This window comes from Salmo salar, chromosome ssa16, assembly GCF_905237065.1.
Source record: "Salmo salar chromosome ssa16, Ssal_v3.1, whole genome shotgun sequence".
In the NCBI taxonomy this organism is placed as follows: domain Eukaryota; kingdom Metazoa; phylum Chordata; class Actinopteri; order Salmoniformes; family Salmonidae; genus Salmo; species Salmo salar.
This window is the reverse complement of record NC_059457.1, coordinates 31,822,064-31,844,614: the sequence shown is the minus strand read 5'-3', so window position 1 is coordinate 31,844,614 and position 22,551 is coordinate 31,822,064. Positions and strand designations below refer to the sequence as shown.

Sequence of the window (22,551 nt, the reverse complement as noted above, 5' to 3'; positions counted from 1 at the left end):
AACCCTGTATAGCACATCCATCTCTGAGCAAGAGCAACACAAACTTGCTAGTCATATAGCACTATGAGCATCCCAGAATTTAACCGATGAAAGCAAGCTTGCATAATAAGATATGTTTTGTAAAGTGTGCAGATGTGGTCATACTTGATAACTCTTGCATTGTTTTATTTTTTTAAAGAAAGGAATGGCCAGCCAGTGGTTCCAGTTGATTGGTGTTTATTCTGACAATAGACACAAGGAAGCACATTCGATGTGCAGGACCACTATAGGTTGATGGCTGCAGATTCGTGATTGATCGCTTGCATGTCAATATCAGACTGGGTAGTTTTCTTAATCAAACATCTTTACAATGACAAAAATAGTACAAACTACAATAAATGTGATGGTACCTGACGATAGAAACAAGGAAGCACGTTAGATGTGTAAGACAACAGTATGTTGATGGCTGTAGATTCGTAGCTCGTCTGGAAATAGCAGGGAGCTAAAGCGACCATTAAAATTAGAGCATGCTAGCTAACTCGCTCTTACAGCAATAACATGACCAATATCTAACAGGTAGCTTACACATACAGTACCAGTCAAGTTTGGGTTCTCCTTCTTTTTTTTTTACTATGTTCTACATTGTAGAATAATAGTGAAGACATCAAAACTCTGAAATAACACATATGGAATCATGTAGTAACCAAAAAAAGTATAAAACAAATCTACATTTATTTTATATTTGAGATTCTTCGAAGTAGCCACCCTTTGCCTTTGACAGCTTTGCACAATCTTGGCATTCTCTCAACCAGATTCACCTGAAATGCTTTGCCAACAGTCTTGAAGGAGTTCCCACATATGCTAAGCACTTGTTGGCTGCTTTTCCTTCACTCTGCGGTCCAACTCATCCCAAACCATCTCAATTGGGTTGAGCTTGGGTGATCGTGGAGGCCAGGTTATCTGATGCAGCACTCCATCACTCTCCTCCTTGGTCAAATAGCCCTTTCACAGCCTGGAAGTGTGTTTTGGGTCATTGTCATCTTGAAAAACAAATGATAGTCCCACTAAATGCAAACCAGATGGGATGGTGTATTCCTGCAGAATGCTGTGGTAGCCATGCTAGTTGAGCATGCCTTGAATTCTAAATAAATCACTGACAGTGTCACCAGCAAAGCACCCCCACACCATCACACCTCCTCCTTCATGGTGGGAACCACACATGCGGAGATCATCCGTTCACCTACTCCATGTCTCACAAAGACACGGCAGTGTGAACCAAAAATATCCAATTTGGACTCATCAGACCAAAGGACAGATTTCCACCTGTCTAATATCCATTGCTCGTGTTTCTTGGCCCAAGCAAGTCTCTTCTTATTGGTGTTCTTTAGTATTGACTTCTATGCAGCAATTCGACCATGAAGGCCTGATTCACGCAGTCTCCTCTCAACAGTTGATGTTGAGATGTCTGTTACTTGGACTCTGTGAGGTGCAATCTGAGGGGCAGTTAATTGCCGATTTCTGAGGCTGGTAACTCTATATGAACTTATACTCTGCAGCAGAGGTAACTCTGGGTCTTCTCTTCCTGTGGCGGTCCTCATGAGAGCCAGTTTCATGATAGTGCTTGCTGGTTTTTGCACCTGCACTTGAAGAAACTTTCAAAGTTCTTAATTTTCCAGAATGACTGACCTTCATGTCTTAAAGTAATGATGGACTGTCGTTTCTCTTCGCTTATTTGAGCTGTTCTTGACATAATATGGACTTGGTCTTTTACCAAATAGGGCTATCTTCTGTATACCCCCCCTACCTTGTCACAACACAACTGATTGGCTCAAACGCATTAAGAAGGAAAGACATTCCACAAATTAACTTTTAACAAGGCACACCTGTTAATTGAAATGCATTCCACATGACTACCTCATAAAGCTGGTTGAAAGAATGCCAAGAGCATGCAAAGCTATCAAGGCAAAGGGTGGCTACTTTGAAGAATCTCAAATACAAAATATATTTTAATTTGTTTTACACTTTTTTGGTCACTAAATGTTTCCATGTGTGTTATTTCATCGTTTTGATGTGTTCAATATTATTCTACAATGTAGAAAATATAAAAAATAAAAAACCCTTGAATGAGTAGGTGTGGCTAACCTTTTGACAGGTACTGTACATAGTGAACTCCTACACATTGTAAATATGAAAATAGAATATAGTAATTTCAGAACATGTCAATATCAGACTGGGAAGAATTTAAGTTTGCGATCTCTCCCTATCTGCAAGCATGACCAATGGCATTACAACTTACTGATATGTAAATTTAACCAACCAATAGGAATACACAAACAAAATACAGATTTCTGCAGTGTCAAGTGAAAACATAACCAACCCTGTTACACAGACAATAGAATAATATTTACATTTTTAGTTCCAATACTCATTTACAGTATATACAACCATTTGGCAGCGAGAAGTGTATGTACTATACTGCATATACAACCATTTGGTCACTGTCATAAGGCAGGAAGTGCCAAATGAACCACCATATCCCTAAAGACTCACAACAGACTACAGGCAGGGATTAGTATGCATTGAAGCCCTAAATCATTCAGGATTTCTCACAAAATGTCCAGGCATCTACTATCCAGAAATCCAAAGAGGGAGGACTTCCCGTGACAGAGAGGCAAGTCTAATACTCAGGGTAAATTCAGCACCAGTGTGCCCCCTGCTGGAAGAGTTGATAATTCAGTTAGCCACTGCTAGGCCCTCTGGGACGAGGGAGGCAAAGAAGGCTTTGAAAAAGATCCAGGCAGTCCAAACGATGGACACCCTGTGTGGAGGCACCAGCACTGCAGTCAGGGGGTGTGGTTCATCAAGCTCAGCCTCCGCCCCAGCCCCCTCTTCTTCTGCAGGGTCCTCCGTCTGAGAGAAGAGGAGAAACTGTTAGCCCCACCGCCAGAGTTAAGATATAAACACACTAACTCTGTATTTATTCAACACTGTTACTGAAAGGCTATATGCTGTGTGATGAATGTTACTACATAAGGGCAGTAGCTAAATGCCTTGTTAGAAAGCCATCTCTGTTTCCCACCGCCAGAGAGAACGTGTCTTACAGGTGGAACTGGGTTCCTGTCCTGGTGGTTCTGGATGACGTCGGGGACCTGGTTGTTGGGACCTCTGACCAGGGGCCTTCTTCTGAAGGGGAACCAGCCTGCTGTGTGCCTGAGAGGAAGACAACGGGGATTAATAAAGTAGATCTGCATGATTTTTCTTAAACTGTGTGTTTATTACACAGTCATAGCATACAGTCAAAGTACACAGGATACATGTTATTTGTGAGTACATCTTATTCACGTGGTGGTGAATTTCATGTTATTAATGGTTAAGAACAGGTGTGCAAAAAAAGAGGCAGTACCAACTCACTGATATGATAATAATGGAAACTGTTTACATTCCCAGGACCAGTCCAACTAACAGATAATGAACATTTTCTTCTTATCCTTTTATTCTATTCTGGTTAGAGACTGTTTGCGCTGTTCTGTGAAGGGCGTAGTACACAGCGTTGTACAAGATCTTCAGTTTCTTGGCAATTTGTCGCATGGAATAGCCATAATGTCTCAGAACAAGAATAGACTGACGAGTTTCAGAAGAAAGTTCTTTGTTTCTGGCCATTTTGAGCCTGTAATCGAACCCACAAATGCTGATGCTCCAGATACTCAACTAGTCTAAATAAGGACAGTTTTATTGCTTCTTTAATCAGAACAATAGTTTTCAGCTGTGCTAACATTACTGCAAAAGGGTTTTCTAATGATAAATTAGCCTTTAAAATGATAAACTTGGATTAGTTAACAACTTGCCGCTGGAACACAGGAGAGATGGTTGCTGATAATGGGCCTCTGTACGCCTATATACCGTTTCCAGCTACAATAGTCATTTACAACATTAACAATGTCTAGAATGTATTTCTGATCAATTTGATGTTATTTTAAAAAATGGACCATTTTTTACAATTTTCTTTCAAAAACAAGGACATTTCTAAGTGACCCCAAACTTTTGAACGGTAGTGTAAGAACAAACAAACAGCCACATAAACAGCAAACTCACAGGTACATAAGGAGGAGGCTGCTCATGACCAGGACGAAGCGGCTCAGGCTGGAGTAGAAGTAGACGATGCTGAGGAAGACACCCAGACGTGCAGCCGTGTACACCCAGTCAAGCCAATCACGATCGATATCCTCCTCATCCTCCATCACAGGTCCGCCCTGGGCGTTCATCCGCAGGTTCTGATTGGCTGCTCCCGGGTTGATGAAGGCGGCGTCCTGCGCATTCTGATTGGCTGGCAGGGCTGCTGGGATAGCGGCTTGGTGGGGTGCGACAGGCAGGGATGGGCCGGCGGCTGGGGCAAAGGGGACAGAGGCTGCTGCTGCTGCGTAGGCTGCATGGCTTTGGGACAAAAGACAAGAAAAACACACTTCAAGTATTTTCCCTGCTTAACCCTTGCCTACAATTTCCGTGCCCCTGCAAAAATCTAATTAACATAATGCAAAAATCCCCCCAAAAATGTGTCTTTAAGCTAGAGAGATGTTTTTTTTTGCATGGGCTGCTTCTCAATCCACCCCATCTGCCGATATCACCCTAGACTGGTGTTTGTCAGACCATGAGACATCCCGAAAATCATTCTTCTCAAGAAAATGTCTGTAGCGTCAGCACAGTTTGGCCTACAAACTATTCTATTGAAAGATGACTCTCATGAAAACGACAGTTCTAAAGACACCCACAAGCTTCACAAGACTCATCTGAAGTTGAACTCATCCTCTTCTGCCAACTTCTGTCTGTAGCCTCCAAACGGTTTGGGCTACAGACTAATATGACATCTCAGTGGAAAGCTGACTCATACGAACACGATGGTGTTCTGCGTTTTGCTTTAGGACGCCCACAAGCCTCACAAGACTCGCCTGAAGGTCCCCGGTACCAGTTTTTAAAAAATGAATAGAAGTATCAGTAAAAAGTTTGGACACACCTACTCATTCAAGGGTTTTTCTTGATTTTTTATATATTGTAGAATAATAGTGAAGACATCAAAACCATGAACACATATGGAATCAGATTTTCAACAAATCTAAATATATTTATATATTCTTCAAAGCAGCCATCCTTTGCCTTGATGACAGCTTTGCACACTCTTGGCATTCTCTCAACCAGCTTCATGATGAATGATTTCCCAACAGTCTTGAAGGAGTTCCCACATATGCTGAGCACTTGTTGGCTTTTCCTTCCCTCTGTGGTCCAACTCATCCCAAACCATCTCAATTGGGTTGAGGTCGGGTGATCGTGGAGGCCAGGTCATCTGATGCAGCACTCCATCACTCTCCTTCTTGGTCAAATAGCCCTTACACAGCCTGAAGGTATGTGGGTCATTGTCCTGTTGAAAAACAAATGATAGTCCCACTAAGCGCAAACCAGATGGGATGGCGTATCGCTGCAGAATGCTGTGGTAGCCATGCCGGTTAAGTGTGCCTTGAATTCTAAATAAATCACAGACAGTGTCACAAAGCACCCCCACATCTCCTCCTACATGCTTCATGGTGGGAACCACACATGCAGAGATCATCCGTTCACCTACTCTGCATCTCACAAAGACACGGCGGTTGGAACCAAAAATCTTAAATTCGGACTCATCAGACCAAAGGACAGACTTGCACCAGTCTAAAGTCCATTGCTCATGTTTCTTGGCCCAAGCAAGTCTCTTATTATTATTATTATTATTGGTGTTCTTTAGAGTGGGTTCTTTGTAGCAATTTGACCATGAAGGCCTGATTAACACAGTCTCCTCTGAAAAGTTGAAGTTGAGATGCGTCTGTTACTTGAACTCTGTGAAGCAGAGTGGCTGCAATCTGAAGTGCAGTTAACTCTAATGAACTGATCCTCTGTAGCAGAGGTAACTCTGGGTCTTCTCTTCCTTTGGCAGTCCTCATGAGAGCCAGTTTCATCATAGCGCTTGATGGTTTTTGCGACTGCACTTGAAAAAACGTTCAATGTTCATGAAATGTTCCAGATTGACTGACCATCATGTCTTAAAGTAATGATGGACTGTCGTTTCTCTTTGCTTATTTGAGCTGTTCTTGCCATAATATGGACTTGCTCTTTTACCAAATAGGGCTATCTTCCAGGTGACTACATCATGAAGCTGGTTGAGAGAATGTCAAGAGTGTGCAAAGCTGTCCTTTTTTTTTTATTTTACCTTCATTTTACTAGGCAAGTCAGTTAAGAACAAATTCTTATTTTCAATGATGGCCTAGGAAGAGTGGGTTAACTGCCTTGTTCAGGGGCAGTGCGACAGATTATTACCTTGTCAGCTAAGGGATTCGATCTCGCAACCTTTCGGTTACTAGTCCAACGCTCTAACCACTAGGCTACCTACCTGCAGTCATCAAGGCAAAGGGTGGCTACTTTGAAGAATCTGAAATCTATTTTGATTTGTTTAAAACTTTTTAGGTTACTACATGATTCCATATATGTTACTTCATAGTTTTGATGTCTTCACTATTATTCTACAATGTAGAAAATTGTTAATAATAAAGAAAAACCCTTGAATGTGTAGGTGTGTCCAAACTTTTAACTGGTACTGTACATAGTTTAGTGCCTAAAATATGGGGATAAATACATGTAAGATTTATATATATATATATATATATAAAACTTCCTGATCTTATCCCTCTCAGATATAGGACAGACACTTCAAAACAAACTTCCTTTTACATTTTTTGGGGGACTGTTATTTCATGTAGTGAATCTGTTTTTCAATGCGTTTCTACTGGCTAATAGCAGTTATGCCAAATTCAATGTTCCTTCGAATCATTTTTGTATATATTTTTTGATAACTTAATGGGTCTTAAAATTCAAAATCAAACAGCTAAATAATCCTTGGTATGACCATCTTAAAACACTTCCATATGTTAGCTTATTATTTATTTATTTTTGGATCAGAAAACTTGTGGGGCCAAATAAAACCACCCACGGGCCAAATTCGGCCCGCAAGTTTGGGCACCCTGCTCTAGAGGGTTAATAATATGCTATGGCAGAACAGTAGGAAGTCACATAACTAAATGTGATAAAATGCTTGTGATTGAATACTTACTACTGCATGTAGTACTGGCGAGCATACATGTGCTGCAGCCAGAGAAGCTGTTGAGGGCTGTAGAGGGAGTAAGTGGGGAAGGTTGGGTTTGTCATCTCTGCTGCCACTAGCCTAGAAACACAGGATAATAGCAGTGTGAATTACATGTCATGTCAGACTGAAGGATAGATCAATGTATTGCATATAATCTCTCCAAGCAATATAACTTTTCATAAAGCAACACAAGTAATAGATACAGTTCTAATACCACCAGCCTTATGCAAAGAATGCACCAGTCTTGTTAACTCACGTTGTAGTGCCAGGCCATGCAGCTGCTGGTGGGGTGTGAGAGGGGGCAGGGGGCCTGCGCTGTCTCAGTTCTGGTTCACTGGGCACAGATGGGGCTGGGGAGGCACCCTCTGGGTTCTGACCGGTAGGCATGGCTGAGGTTTGTGCCTCTTGCTGCTCTGATTCCCTGACCTGAATCAAAAGTGAGAAATGGTGTTACACCACAGGTGTGGACATCAGCGGATGCTCCTCAGAGGAGGAGAGCGTGTTGATGAGAGAAGGAATACAAGGAGCAAAGTGATCATGCTGTTGGTATGTGGCTACTATGAAAGTGAACTGTGTTTGCGTGTGATCAGGGGTGTTTTCTTTCCACCAATTCTGATGAAAACCTTAAACGGAAGCAAATGTAACGGGGATAAACATATCTGAATTTGTCCAAAAGAAACTCTTGTTTGCAACTGTTGGACTAATGATTACACCCTAGAAAAGTTAGATGCAGGAAAGTGTGTGCAAGTTGGTATTGAATGTGTCACTGTCCGTCACCTTGACTACGCAAACATTTCTCTTGACCTGTGTGCACCGACATTGTTAAGCTTCATTCATAGGATAGGTTGTAGCAACTTCATGATGGGTGTAGGGAAAATGTAAGTATGATGTAGTAGTCTAAAGCTATTATGTTACATTAAGCTGGGTGAATGGAATATGAATGACAGAATATGAATGAAAGTCATCCAATATACTGAAATAAGGCCATGCTCATTTAAAAAAATACCGTCCTCCCTCATCTTAAAGATATAGACAAAGTGACAACAGAAACCATCACAGTAGACTAGAGGATTCAAAATAACGTGAAAGATACTTGGTCCTGGTTCCTTAAACTGCACTTGAATATGTATTGTATGATTGTTTGCATACCATTCCCAATCTGAAAAAAGCTTTTTACAAAATGGATCCCTCACACACATGTCTAGACCCATTTGGCACTAAAATACAGGAATATACTCACACAATTTTTTTTAAAGTTATGTGAAACCCCCAACCTAGCTATCTTTAGATCTAGCTGCATAGCTATAAGCTGCAGTAAAGTTTCAGAGATGCAAAGTTATGGTCTCCAGAGAATCCTAATGAGAGCAGTTGTGCACCTGTCTCCTGCTACCCACTGAGCTGGGACTCCTCTTTCCAGAGAACAGAACAGACTCCACTGACGCATTCTCAACCACTGAATGGGGGAATAATTGAGACGATTTTGGCTGATAGGGCGTTTTGGCTTATCAAATGATTCCTTATCAACTGTGTGAGGTGGCTTTTTCCTAAGCTGAATCTCTGGCTTTGACTGTCCTTTGTCAGCTCCCAATTATAGCTACTAGTTAATATTCATGAGGTGTGCATGGTTTCTAAAGAACGAGGGAATCACTGGCACAGCAGAACTAAAAAGTTTCATCATGGTTTGGCACAATATATTGGGGAGCAACAACTGAGGCATTGTTGACTGATGCTATTTATTGAGTAGATTTAAAAAAGCTTCACCCAGGACTACATCATAACCTTCACATACAATCCAGTGTCACAGTTTGAGATAGGGTTCCATATGGGGTACTTTACCTTTGGCCTTGCTCCTAGCGGACCTATAGGCTGAGTCCTTACTGCACACACCAGGTGCACAGTGGGTGTTAGGTCCGTCTGTGAAGACATATACATACATGATAAGATACACCAGACAACATAAACCACAGTAATATACATTACATCCATTCTTGGCACTGGACATAGAGGGACAACCTTTTGAAAAAAAAAATTAACAACAAAAAATGGCTATTGAAAAATCCTGTAAGAAAAGTAGTGAACTGAGTGATCAACATCTTCTGATCTGAAGTTTAGAAAAGGGGTTATGAGGGGCTTATAATAGGCTAGAACTCCAGGGTTGTCAAAGTCCAGTTTTCAGTCGGTTTTGTTCAACAATAATGATTCTAGTATTGTGATTAATTGACAAAACAGATGAAATATTCAAACTGTTCTGCACAGTTAAGTCACGGCAGTAATACTAAAACAACTAAGACATGTTTCGTAATTATCTGAGTTCAGGTATTTGTGTGGGCTGACTGAATCCCTGATCTAGGTACATTATGTTGAATCGGTAACAATATATTTTTGACAGATGATGCCTACAATCTGACCAGATGCTTGAAACATATTCTCAGAACTTTATCTATATACTGAGTTATGTGTAATTGTTAGATAGATGAACAAGCACACACACACGTACGTACCTTTCTGAAAATCTCTCTTACATGCAGGTGGTCTGGGAGCAGCTTGCCAGAGTAAATTAGTCTCTGATCACTTTCAGCCTGTGGGGGAAAGGGGGACAGATGTCAACACAAGACACACTAACAGCAACCACGATTAATAAACACAACTATGCATAGCCTAGCTAGCTAACTTAGCTATTTGGCTTGAATGATTGTTATTGACAGTAGCTAGCGTCACATTAGCTGACAAGCTTCCTTGACCTATATAACTTGGCAAGGACTTGCTAGCTTGCTCTGGTAACGTTAGCTAGCGAAGTTAACTATTACATTCACTCACCGGGTTGTTTGGGTACATTCTCGACAAATGTGTCTTCAACTCTTTCACTGTCCAGTCCATGTCAACTCCTTCAATCGTTTGATCCCCGTGGGCTTGATTAGGTGTTTTTATCACAAGCTTGATCGTTTTTTGTCTAAGAAAACCAGTATTGTCCATGTTTATTTTTTTGTGACCTCTCCCAACGTGATTAAGTAGTAGCTACAATGTAGCCTCTTAGCTATCAAATAATAATATCAACGGAGTGAGTAACTACAGTATCTGGTCATCTGAAATGTCAGAGATACAAAGTAGCAATCAATTTCTTCACCCGAAAACTTTTTAGTTGAAATGAGGAAGTAGTTGACACAGCCTGTCGCGTTAAAAGGAGTGTTGTTTGGAAACACATTGTGGCTTGATGTGATTGGCTAAGCAAGGCTCGTGATCCAACGTGGAGGCTCGGGGAGCATGCTGTACTGCGCATGCTGTTCTGCGCATGCTGTGCAAAGATTATGATACCCGCTTCGAAGTTACAGTTCACCACGTATGAGTTACGTCAGTCATATTTGAACATTTTGCCTTGGCCTGTCCAAGTTATTTTCCACATTCAAAAGACAGAAACATTTCATTAGATAATTGTGCTCTATACTGTACTTATCAAACATTTTGTTGGTTCCGGTTGAACCAAAAATAACTTTATTTTGAAAGTTAGGCTTCTTAGAATGAACATCGAAACGAGCATTATGATAGTGGTGTTCTTTCAAGGGATTACACAATACAAGAAGCCTAGTTATTACTTTAATCTTTGTTAACAAATCGAACATTTTTATAAAAGCACAGGATTTTTCTTTACTGACAATTACAAATACACAGTGGTGTTACACTTCAAAACAGTCTATCATCAAGCACACCAATAACAAATGTTATATTCTACTGCATAGTGATGATAATGACAACAATGCTTCTGCTACTGATGATGATGTTAAATGTATTCAGATGGCTAAGGAGTCTGCTGATGATAATGAAAGAAGTGAATTGTCATGACCAGAGCACTTTTACCAGAGAAAATTAGATGTATTATCACCAGGGCTATAACAATACTATTTTCCTTGGTTATTGCGTGATTTCATTAAACATAGTTAGAACAGGGATCACTGACATTAGACGGTGAAGATATGCTCTTGGTTTCCCCTCACCATTAAGTGGGCACGAGTCACGAGTCTCCAGCCAAGCCATGCACAGAGCACTGGGATATTGCCCTCTCCTTCCCACGGGCATGGTTCTGTCAATAAGCCCACTCTTGACACCCGTTCCAAATGGGAACTACAAATGTGGCTCATGAGCACAGTGCAACAGCACTATAACAACATCCTTCTTCAGACACCCACATACAGGTGGAAAAATCCCTGTTTGGGGTATCATCTCATGCAAGACCAAGGGAGTAATCAATCTCATCACCTGTTCATGTGGGAAAGCCTACGTAGGACAAACAAAAATATAATTAAAACAACGCGGAGCTGAACACTGCAGCTCAATCAGGTGTAAGAACATTGATTATCCAGTAGCAGCTCACTTTGTTGAAGCTAACCATCCCATCTCCTCCCTCAAATACACAGGCACTGAGCATGTTGCTCTACCAAGGAGAGGAGGTAACATCGAGATCCTACTACTACAAAGGGAGGCTTACTGGATATCCTGTCTAAAAACATTGTCCCGAGTGGTCTGAATATTGACTTTGATCTCAGGCCCTTCTTATGAACAATTCTCTCTTTTATGAACCAGTCTTATAAATGGATATATTCTTTCTACAGCTTATCAGCGCTGTTCCCCCTGTTGATGATACACCCAATATGTTCCCCCTGTTGATGATACACCCAATATGTTCCCCATGTTGATGATACACCCAATATGTTCCCCCTGTTGATGATACACCCAATATGTTCCCCCTGTTGATGATGCACCCAATATGTTCCCCCTGTTGATGATACACCCAATATGTTCCCCCTGTTGATGATGCACCCAATATGTTCCCCCTGTTGATGATACACCCAATATGTTCCCCCTGTTGATGATACACCCAATATGTTCCCCCTGTTGATGATACACCCAATATGTTCCCTCTGTTGATGATACACCCAATATGTTCCCCTGTTGATGATGCACCCAATATGTTCCCCCTGTTGATGATACACCCAATATGTTCCCCCTGTTGATGATACACCCAATATGTTCCCCCTGTTGATGATACACCCAATATGTTCCCCCTGTTGATGATGCACCCAATATGTTCCCCCTGTTGATGATGCACCCAATATGTTCCCCCTGTTGATGATGCACCCAATATGTTCCCCTGTTGATGATGCTTATTATGCATTATGGTTGAACCAAAAGATTACATGAACCAAAATGTTTTAATGAAATAAGAAACAATTAAATATATATGTGAAATTGAATTAAACAATAATGTATGCTGATGCTAATATTATGTACAATATTTAATTGTTTCCATATTATAACAATAGCCTAATATATTATATATGCTATAACCTATAGTTTTTAAACAGTTTCACTCAATTCATTCTAATTAACGTAATAATTATGACACACCCCTCACTATTTTTATTGGTTGCAGTAATTGCACTGTTTGTCTACATAACCTGGTTCAAGCATTCATGACGTTACCTTGAAGAAGGCACAGTGATGCCGAAACGTTGGTGATTTACCCAATAAATTACTGGGAGTTTATATATAGTGTGCGACTCTATTTTTATAGCTCTGTCAATAAGAGAACATAGCTCAGTTATCACTCCAATATCCCTCTCACCTTTATGGGCTTTGTAATGGGATGGGGTGGGTTGAAGTCAATGAATGCAAGAAAGACATCTGGTTTGTAAATACAAAATATGTACATAACAATCATGGCTGCATCCCTTGAGTAATCTTGGAGAACCTCATTCAGACGAATCTGTTGAAGGGTCTGGAGCAAAAACACATATATGGAGGTACAGTAACCAGAGAACAATGATACTGTCAAAATTCCAAAACATGTATTCCACATCTAGCTATGCTACAATTGACATTTTGGCAATAGAGTGGTACTGCCCTTTGGGCCCTCGAATCCCAGTTAATGATCTTATTTCTCTCCATCTCCTCACCAGACACCACCCAGGGACAGACCTGCTTCATCTGCTCAGCTGCATGCTTCTAGTCGGTGTTCAGCTTGTAGGTCCCTATCAGATCCTCAAACCTCCTCACACTTGTCAGCGAGGCAGATGGAAGTGTCTCAACAGAGCACTGACCTACATAAATTGTAAATCGATGTAGATGAAATTCATAGGGTTTAATCACTGTGCAACTAAACTCTTACATAAGAATAAGACAATACAGTGCAGAGTGAGTGACAGGGAACCATACTGTTCATGTTGTGGTCTTCCATTGATATCAGGCAGCACTTTGACGTCATGGAAACCAAGGCGGAACTTGCCGACGAGGGCCATGACTATAAATGGGACACAAAGGACATGCTCAGTTTATCTATTCAAAGGAGGGGAAAGGCAAAGGGCTATTCTGACAACATTACATAATGTCTCTACCGCCCAGTATGACCCTAAACATGCTACACTCACTCTTCCCTTTGCTCCTCCCTTCACTAGGATGTCTCCGCCCACAAAGACGAGAACCTCGCACCTTACCCAGCACTTCTTACGTGTGAGCAGGTAGGGAATTAGCAATGTCTCAACAGCCTTAACTTTTACCATTCACACATAACATTGACTCCTTTGCCTGATATGACCGTGACATAATTCTATCCTATGTTATCTCTCTGACTTGTGGTACTTGACATTTAACAACATTGTATGATTTATAACCCCACATTATCAGTCTATGTTGTACATTTTGATATTTGTGCATGGGCACAATCCGATTCACAACAAGAAACTCACCTCCATCATCGAACAGCCAGTACACATCAATGGTATTTTCCCCCTGCTCGGACTGAAACACAGTATGAGGCTGAGGCTCAGTCACCATGGCATCAGGGTCTATTGTAACTAAGACAACATCCCTCTGTCAATACTATTTTTAAAAAAAAATGAACGTCATAGACCACAAACTGTATACTCTGAATGTTATCATACATAAATAAAACATTTGCAGGGGTGCACACAGGTGTTGACACCCCTTTCTGGGCTTGCCTCAAACCAAGGGTTAACTCCCTCATCCGCAGCCCTCACACTTCATACTGCAGGTCAAATGAGTCACTAAAACACAGCCACAAAGACACATTAAACTTCATTCTCACTAACACATCCATAAGGAACTCGTCTTTCTGATTTGACAGTGATTCACTCACTGTAGAATGCCAATGTAGCTGTCAATGCAGGATGGTCTGTCCTCCAACTCAATCATCAAGTTTGCAGACGACACTACAGTGGTAGGCTTGATGACCAACAACAATGAGACGGCCTACAGGGAGGAGGTGAGGGCCCTTGGAGTGTGGTGTCAGGAAAATAACCTCACACTCAATGTCAACAAAACAAAGGAGATGATCGTGGACTTTAGGAAACAGCAGAGGGAGCAGCCCCCTATCCACATCGACGAAACAGTAGTGGAGAAGGTGGAAAGTTTTAAGTTCCTCGGCGTACACATCAAGGACAAACTGAAATGATCCACCCACACAGACAATGTGGTGAAGAAGGCGCAACAGCACCTCTTCAACCTCAGGAGGCTGAAGAAATTTGGCTTGTCACCAAAAACACACACAAACTTTTACAGATGCACAATCGAGAGCATCCTGTCGGGCTGTATCACAGCCTGGTATGGCAACTGCTCCGCACACAACCGCAAGGCTCTCCAGAGGGTAGTGAGGTCTGCACAACGCATCACCGGGGGCAAACTACCTGCTCTCCAGGACACCTACACCACCCGATGTCACAGGAAGGCCAAAAAGATCATCAAGGACAACGACCACCCGAGCCACTGCCTGTTCACACCCGCTACCATCCAGAAGGCGAGGACAGTACAGGTGCATCAAAGCTGGGACTGAGAGACTGAAAAACAGTTTCTATCTCAAGGCCATCAGACTGTTAAACAGCCATCACTAACATTGAGTGGCTGCTGCCAACATACTGACTCAAATCTCTAGCCACTTTAATAATTAAAAATTGGATGTAATAAATGTATCACTAGTCACTTTAAACAATGCTACTTTATATAATGTTTACATACCCTATATTACGCATCTCATATGTATATACTGTACTCTATACCATCTACTGCATCTTGCCTATGCCGTTCGGCCATCACTCATCCATATATTTATATGTACATATTCTTATTCATTCCTTTACACTTGTGTATTTAAGGTAGTTGTGAAATTGTTAGATTACTTGTTAGATATTACTGCATGGTCGGAACTAGAAGCACAAGCATTTCGCTACACTCGCATTAACATCTGCTAACCATGTGTATGTGACCAATAAAATTTGATTTGATTTTTTATTTGATTTTATGCAAGTTCCTTTTTAACCCCATCAGGAGGACATCTGACCAAACCTGCACCCTGCGGGAATAAATGATAACACATGAATTAAATCCTGCAGTATGGAACCACATGATGAACTGGATCTAGACCATTGTTCTACTAGATCTCACTACTGCGGTGATGGAGATGAGGCTTGGAAGTTGGCCCACCTGGAGCAGCATCTGAAACCCAGTGTGCAGGTCATCTGTCACCACACCTTGATACAAGGACTTGATCCGCCACTTGTTCAGTCAGGTCACATGACTGTAGCTACTGGCAGTGTCCACAGCTGAGGGAGAAGGCCCTCCCTTTTGGCACAGCGGGGTAACAGAGAGAGAGAGAGAGGTTTATGACATAGAATACAAAAAATAGCTAATGCACAATCAGGGATTGACATGTGTGGCTCAACTACTTCGCTACTATGGTCTATTTATTGCCTTACCTCCTCACGCCATTTGCACACACTGTATATAGATTTTCTTTTTTCCCCCTATTGTGTTATTGACTGTACGCTTGTTTATTCCATGTGTAACTCTGTGTTGTTGTTTGTGTCGCACTGCTTTGCTTTATCTTGGCCAGGTCGCAGTTGTAAATGAGAACTTGTTCTCAACTAGCTTACCTGGTTAAATAAAGGTGAAATAAAATAATTAAAAAAGATAAGTCGGTAGAGCGTGGTGCTTGCGATGCCATGTGTTGTGTGTTCGATTCTTGCTAAGGCCACCCATACACAAAAAAGTATGCATGCATGACTAAGTCGCTTTGGATAAAAGCATCTGCTAAATGGCATATATTATTAGTTTAACCTTCAATATGTAACTTTTTGGGCGACCCAACACATGTGAGTTACAGATCTGTCATTCTCATTGAACGCAAGTCTAAGAAGCAGTAGATCTGTTCTATGTTCACTATTTACTTGCTGAAAATACAATATTTTTGGTTATTGAAAATATATTTCACTGGTTTAGATGGTACAATGATTCTCTACATTATACATTTCTTGTTTTGTCACATAAACTGAAATTAGGTGAACTATTAGAATTTTAACAACCAGGAAATGGTGGAGCGATTTCTGCATATTGCACCTTTAAGATCTGAAAGGCACTTGCACATTAGTCATGTCGGAAGTATTTTTTGGTTGGCCGAAGATTGTTATCACTTGCCTGAAAATGTTAAGTGGCTATTTTCACCTACATACAGGGGAGGAATCAGAAGAACAGTGACTAACATTCTTTGCATTTTGGTTGTTATCAATAAGAAACAAATCACCTGCCCAATGGGACAACCTCAGAGCAGGCTCAACTTGTGCAACTGTTCAGGTCACTTTCCCCGGGCAATAGGACAACCCTAGATGTCAATCTCTGTACAATGATTTAATATGATAACTCAGTGACAACATTCCTACACATCATCAGGCTTAGATTCTTGGTAAAGGTTCCGACAATGTCGACCAGTGCAGGCCAACTGGGCAGAACACTGAGAACTAGACACTGAGGTCTGAGAGGAGGGAGGCAAGAAGAGAGGGAATAAGAAGTTTAATTACAAAGTGAGACATTTTTATTTAGTTGATTCAGTAGGAAATGGCTGACATTGTTCTCATTAGGTCCTCAGCACAGGCTGCATGTGAGTTTCAAGTTTGGGGAAACTGATTTTCACCATTAAAAATGTACCTTTATAATAAAGCATTTCATGCATCGTCGCATGTGCAGACTTATGTAAAATAGCCTAATATTCGTAATGTGATGAGAAGTTTGGATAGTCATAATTTAGGCTATTAATATAACGCAATAGAGTACAACAGTATGAGTCTTATCCTAGCGTGACATTTTCATATCCGTGTAAATCTCTCTCGACAAGGTGACTTTTATCAATATATTCACCTGTATTTAGCCCCAACAAATGAAATGCTAATTAGCTGCTAATGTGGCTATCATAAAGAACTACAAATGCCATGATCTGGACGAAACTGACAAATCGAGGCAAAGGTAAGAATCTCTGAATTAACTATCTAATGTTAGCTAAATGTAGTAATTAATAAATTGGCTACATTTCTTAAAATGTACCGTTTAGCAAAGGTGCCAGCTAGAGATTACGTGCAGGAGTTTGCAGGGATTTTTGTCTTGCACGATGTATACTTTGATGCTAATTAGCATTTTCGAATCTGAGAGTAAATAGAGCCGAATATATTGATAAAAGTCACCCTGTCGGAGAGAGATTTACATGAAAGGGAGATGGGATGTTTAATTCAGACGCAGTATTAATCAGGCTTATTAATGAACACTCACTTCAAACACAATGCACCACAATACATATTCAGAGACATAGTTAGAGGCTCACAAAAAATACCTCAAACAAATTAAATACTTAAATAATAAAATTGAAGTTAATTTCAATTACACCGCACCTCTCTATTTCTCCTACATCTTGACACCAGGCATGTACTGTAGTTTATTTAGAAATATTGCCTCCTAGTGGCAGGTTAAACTGACCTTGGACTCCCATTCCATCCCAGCCAATGACATGGCCAGCAGACATGTGACAGTGATCACTCCAATGACGCAGATGCCAATGATGGGGTCCACTATGCTGGAACCACTCTCCTGATGTGGGAAGTTTGGGGGACAAACAAGAGTGCAGCTAAAAAATATAACTCAATTTAAAAGGTTGACTATAAGGGATGTGGGTAAACGCCTATGTAATTACACACTGACTTTCTTTAGTGCTTGCACAGTCTCTGTGAAGCCCACTGTGTGCATGGTAACAGCGACAGCAGGCAAAGATGAGTCTGATGGAAACGTCCAGGGAAGATCTCAATTGCACACTCATCGTGTCCTATCTCCTCGCCTCCTTCTCAAAACCCATTGGAGAAGGTCAGAGGGGAGGGACCTATGGCTTTCTCCTCAAATTGGTGACATGCCTAGTTAAATAAAGGTTAAATTAAAAAAATAAAAAAATGCATGGGTTTTGAGGAGACAAGGTAGAGAGGATGCAATTGAAATCTTCCCCCAGACTACGAGAAGTCAGGAAATAGGTTCCACATGTAAGAGAGCCAGAAGGCCTTTTAGATCTTCTGAATAAAGATTCTATAATAGTCTCGCCCGTTGCCTCTCATCCTGAACTCTCAGCACTTACGTTTTTTTTTATCAACGCTGTCCAGGATCCTGAACCTGTCAGAATACAGGTAAAACAGCTCAGTGTCAATTAGAGGCCAGTGCCTGAGATGATAAACAAATTGGTTATTAGCAAGCCTATTGTGCACACTTTTGTTCAGGCAACGCCTACACATATAAGCATTAGCCTATGAATGTCATCACGTGCGGACATATAGGAGCTTAGTATATGCCTAAATATATGAGCTGAGGCTGTTCCGATTTAACAAGGGATTATCGGTTATCAGTGGGGAAGTCCACGAAACCGCATCAAACCATATAGCTGCACCTTGTCCTACAGCTTACGGACGGTAAATCATTGGATCAATTAATTTGTTTCAATGCAATTTTGTTTAAGTATAGGCCTATAGCAATTTGCAAAAAAAGTACATTGTCACAAAATAGCTTTACATTATTTAGCCCATCCAGCGATGACATAGCCAGTAGGCCTATGTGACTTGTTTTCGGCAGGCATACGCCCTAAATCAATGTAGCATTTGAGTCCAGCCTCAATCATTCATTTCACTAAATGGATTGGCTATGCTTTTGGCCTATTCAATTGTACCATGTAAAGAGTTGGTCCCATGTTTCATGAGTTGAAATTAAAGATCCCATATGCACAATGCCACAGATATCTCAAATTTTGAGGGAGCGTGCAATTGGCATGCTAACTGCAGGAGTGTCCACCAGAGCTGTTGCCAGAGAATTGAATGTTAATTTCTCTACCAAAAGCTGCCTCCAACATAATTTTAGAGAATTTGGCAGTATGTCCAACCGGCATCACAACCGCAGACCACGTGTATGGCATTGTGTGGGCAAGCTGTTTGCTGATATCAACGTTGTGAACAGAGTGTCTCATGGTGGCGGAGGGATTATGGTATGGGCAGGCAAAAGCTACGGACAACGAACACAATTGCATTTGCTCAATGACAATTTGAATGTATAGAGATACCTGAGCCCCATTGTCATGCCATTCATCCACAGCCATCACTTCATATTTCAGCATGATAATGCACTGCCCCATGTTGCAAGTATCTGTACACAATTCCTGGAAGCTGAAAATGTCCCAGTTCTTCCATGGCCTATATTCTCACCAGACATGTCACCCATTGAGCATGTTTGGGATGCTCTGGATTGACGTGTACGGCAGTGTGTTCTAGTTCCGCCAATATTCAGCAACTTCACACAGCCATTGAAGTGTTATGATGTGTTATGTGTTATGTGTGTTTAAATGTTATGAAGTGTTATGAAGTGTTAAATGTTATGATGGCGTGTCCATCACGAAGGACCTGGAGAAAACTCGACCTGCTTGAAGGGGAAACAAGGTCGACTAGTCTGAGTATCTCGTCTCGTGGGACCCTGTATTTCTGCCCCATCATTGAGTCTGCAATGGGCTCAGTTTGTTGAGAATATGCGCATTTAAATACACCAACCGGCATCGCCGGTTATCTCGGAGAGCAACAATCTGCTGAATAGCAGCCATATGCTGTATTATTGTTGTTCCTCTGACGTCTGACAATGGCTTGGCGTTTATAGTGTTCCAGGTGTTTCCAATTTGTACCGAAAAGATTCAGCCTAACCGTGCACTTTGGCTGCTCTATAAGTGGTCTGGATCACTCGAAGATGTGCAAGGGTTTTAAGAGCCACGTTACTAACGAAGGCTCAGGGAAACACCTCGGCTACTAAAGATGCATCGTAAGATGGTTCTAACGCTATACGATGGCTCTGGAAAACGGGGCACAGGGCTTGGTTTGCCAAAAGCATCATAAGGCTAAGTTAATCGTTAGAATCATTCTAACGATGAACCAAGATGATTTTGTGAAACCGGGCCCTGGTCGTTCCGCACGGTTGCCCATCGGAGTTTAAAAGCACTTTAGGTCAGTGTTGCCAACAAATTTTCAGGGTAAGTTGCTAGAGACAGGTTGATTTGTTGCTAAAAGACGTTGTGACGTCATTGCGTGATAACGTAAAACAGCGTCATTACGTAGAATACACAATAACGTTACTCAAATTGACAGGCCATCTCGGCAAAAAATATGATTTCACATTTGTTCAGGTACAGACTCCCACTCTTTTCTGTACAATTTTGATTGATGTTGTAAGTTCTGTTCAAGATCAAACATTCGTGACAAACTATATTAATTGGGATTGGCTCGTCGAACCCATACTACTGCTGCTGCAGTCAGCCAACAATGATTTGAAATGTACTCAAATTGCTGCTGGCCTGATGCTGAAGTCACTCACAATGCACTTTTGCAGCCAGGAACGTGTGTTGTGACTGAGTATGTGACAGAGAAAATCGTTTTTGTGTCATTTAGAGGGAAAATACGTGCATTTTAGCATTTGAGTCACTTTTCAAAAGTTGCTAAAAGTTCCAAATACATTTTTAAAAGTAGCTAAATTTGTTGCTAGGTGCTGTTTGAAAAACAAGTTGCCAGGGTAGTCTGAAAAGTTTCTAAATCTAGCAACAAAATTGCTAAATTGGCATCACTGCTTTAGGTCCGTGGACAGAGTTTATATCATACCTTATTATTGATGTCGTTAATAGGCTCATCACAAATGGCCAAAACCTGACATAGGCAAAACTAAAAACTGTTGTCAATGGGTCATGACCACTGTATAGATCATTGGTCAAGACGCGCGAATTTCACAGCACCGTGGCTGACTGCCCTTGTGGTCATGTTGTCTAAGTTCGTAGGCACTGAAGCTTGTGGTGATCGGTGGCATGTTATAGCGCCTATCCACAATTATGTAGGTTACATGTTAGGGTTGTGGAAGTAACTGTTTCACTGACCTAGGCCAATGTTGGACTCAGGACTGGTCACATGACCCACTACAATGACAGTCAATAATCAAATCATTGGAATGAGAAACGTTTTTTAAAATATATAAATAACCATTATATCTGCATAAAACAAAGAAAGACCCATTTATAATTCTCTGTGTTGTCAGGAAGACACCAATTGGCCAAAACATACAGTACATGGGTTGAACCAGAACCGACCATTAAAAACATATTTGAATCAAATCATTATTCCGTTTATCGTTTAACATTTAACATTTCCTTTAGACAATAAAAACCACAAAACAAACCGTTTATGTGCTGTTTGAGTTCGGATTTAAATCAAATAAATGAGGAACAACCCTTTACTCGTTTTTTTAATCTTGTCATCTAATAGGAAATATGAATTGGCCAAAAACTACACGGACTGTTCTTCCAATACACGTGTACTGGTTGATGACTTTTTTCAAATCCAATGTATTTTCCACGTTGTTTCACGTCACAATACGTTGACAAATGACGTTGAAACAACGTTGATTCAACCAATGTGTGCACAGTGGGATGTTGTGCCAGCAGTCCTTTCATCGAGTTTCTCATTAACTTGCACAGTTGAGCATATTACAATACAGCTGACAATGCAGACAAGTTCTGGTACAGAAACCTCACTATTCAGAACTCTTGATCCCCCTGACTGCATTTGCTCCAAAATCTAACTTTTTTTATTAATTATATCCTGAAAACATATTTTTAACAAATGATCAAATACCTCCTGGAATCTCCCAAAATATAGTGTTTTTGGCTCATTGGGGCATAATTGTATTGCTAAATCTGACACAAAAGTAAGTAAAAACTCACAATATCATGACACTGTTTAATCAAATGCTTGTACATGTCATTGAAAGCAAAAATCATAGCAGACATTTCATCAAATGAACTGTAGGTACTCTAGTAGGTCATTTGATCTTCGGCTCCTCAAAGCTGCTTGTTGCTTGCCCTTGGCGTCTAGTTGGCAGTGGTGCAGTGCCACCCTGGTGTTGTGAAATAGCCGGGTTATAGCGGGTGTGTGGCATCGGCCTGATTCACAACACCAGCTGCAGCACACACACCTTAGAATGGATCCACCATGGCAGAGGGAGCTCCCAGTCCATGTCTTCTCCACACAGAGACT

General features: G+C 41.1%; 2 protein-coding genes across 2 annotated transcripts; both read right to left on the bottom strand.

Annotated features, from left to right (window-relative positions):
• Window positions 1-2,204: 2,204 nt before the first annotated feature.
• On the bottom strand, window positions 2,205-10,341 carry LOC106573722 (homocysteine-responsive endoplasmic reticulum-resident ubiquitin-like domain member 1 protein). Its single transcript, XM_014149026.2, has 8 exons — window positions 9,956-10,341; window positions 9,640-9,717; window positions 8,975-9,052; window positions 7,395-7,564; window positions 7,106-7,216; window positions 4,072-4,410; window positions 3,081-3,189; window positions 2,205-2,889 (listed from the first exon to the last, which is right to left on the bottom strand). Exons 1-8 carry the CDS (start codon window positions 10,109-10,111, stop codon window positions 2,713-2,715), a joined length of 1,218 nt encoding a protein of 405 aa, XP_014004501.1. The 5' UTR covers window positions 10,112-10,341; the 3' UTR covers window positions 2,205-2,712.
• A 741-nt stretch (window positions 10,342-11,082) lies between these two features.
• LOC106573793 (solute carrier family 12 member 3) lies at window positions 11,083-18,208 on the bottom strand. The gene is given in 13 exon segments (XM_045697247.1): window positions 11,083-11,134; window positions 11,136-11,213; window positions 12,841-12,896; window positions 13,031-13,187; window positions 13,346-13,430; window positions 13,554-13,665; window positions 13,865-13,979; window positions 14,077-14,193; window positions 14,286-14,329; window positions 15,443-15,477; window positions 15,610-15,763; window positions 17,942-18,052; window positions 18,164-18,208. Coding segments are annotated over 13 exon segments (1,161 nt in total).
• Window positions 18,209-22,551: the final 4,343 nt, after the last annotated feature.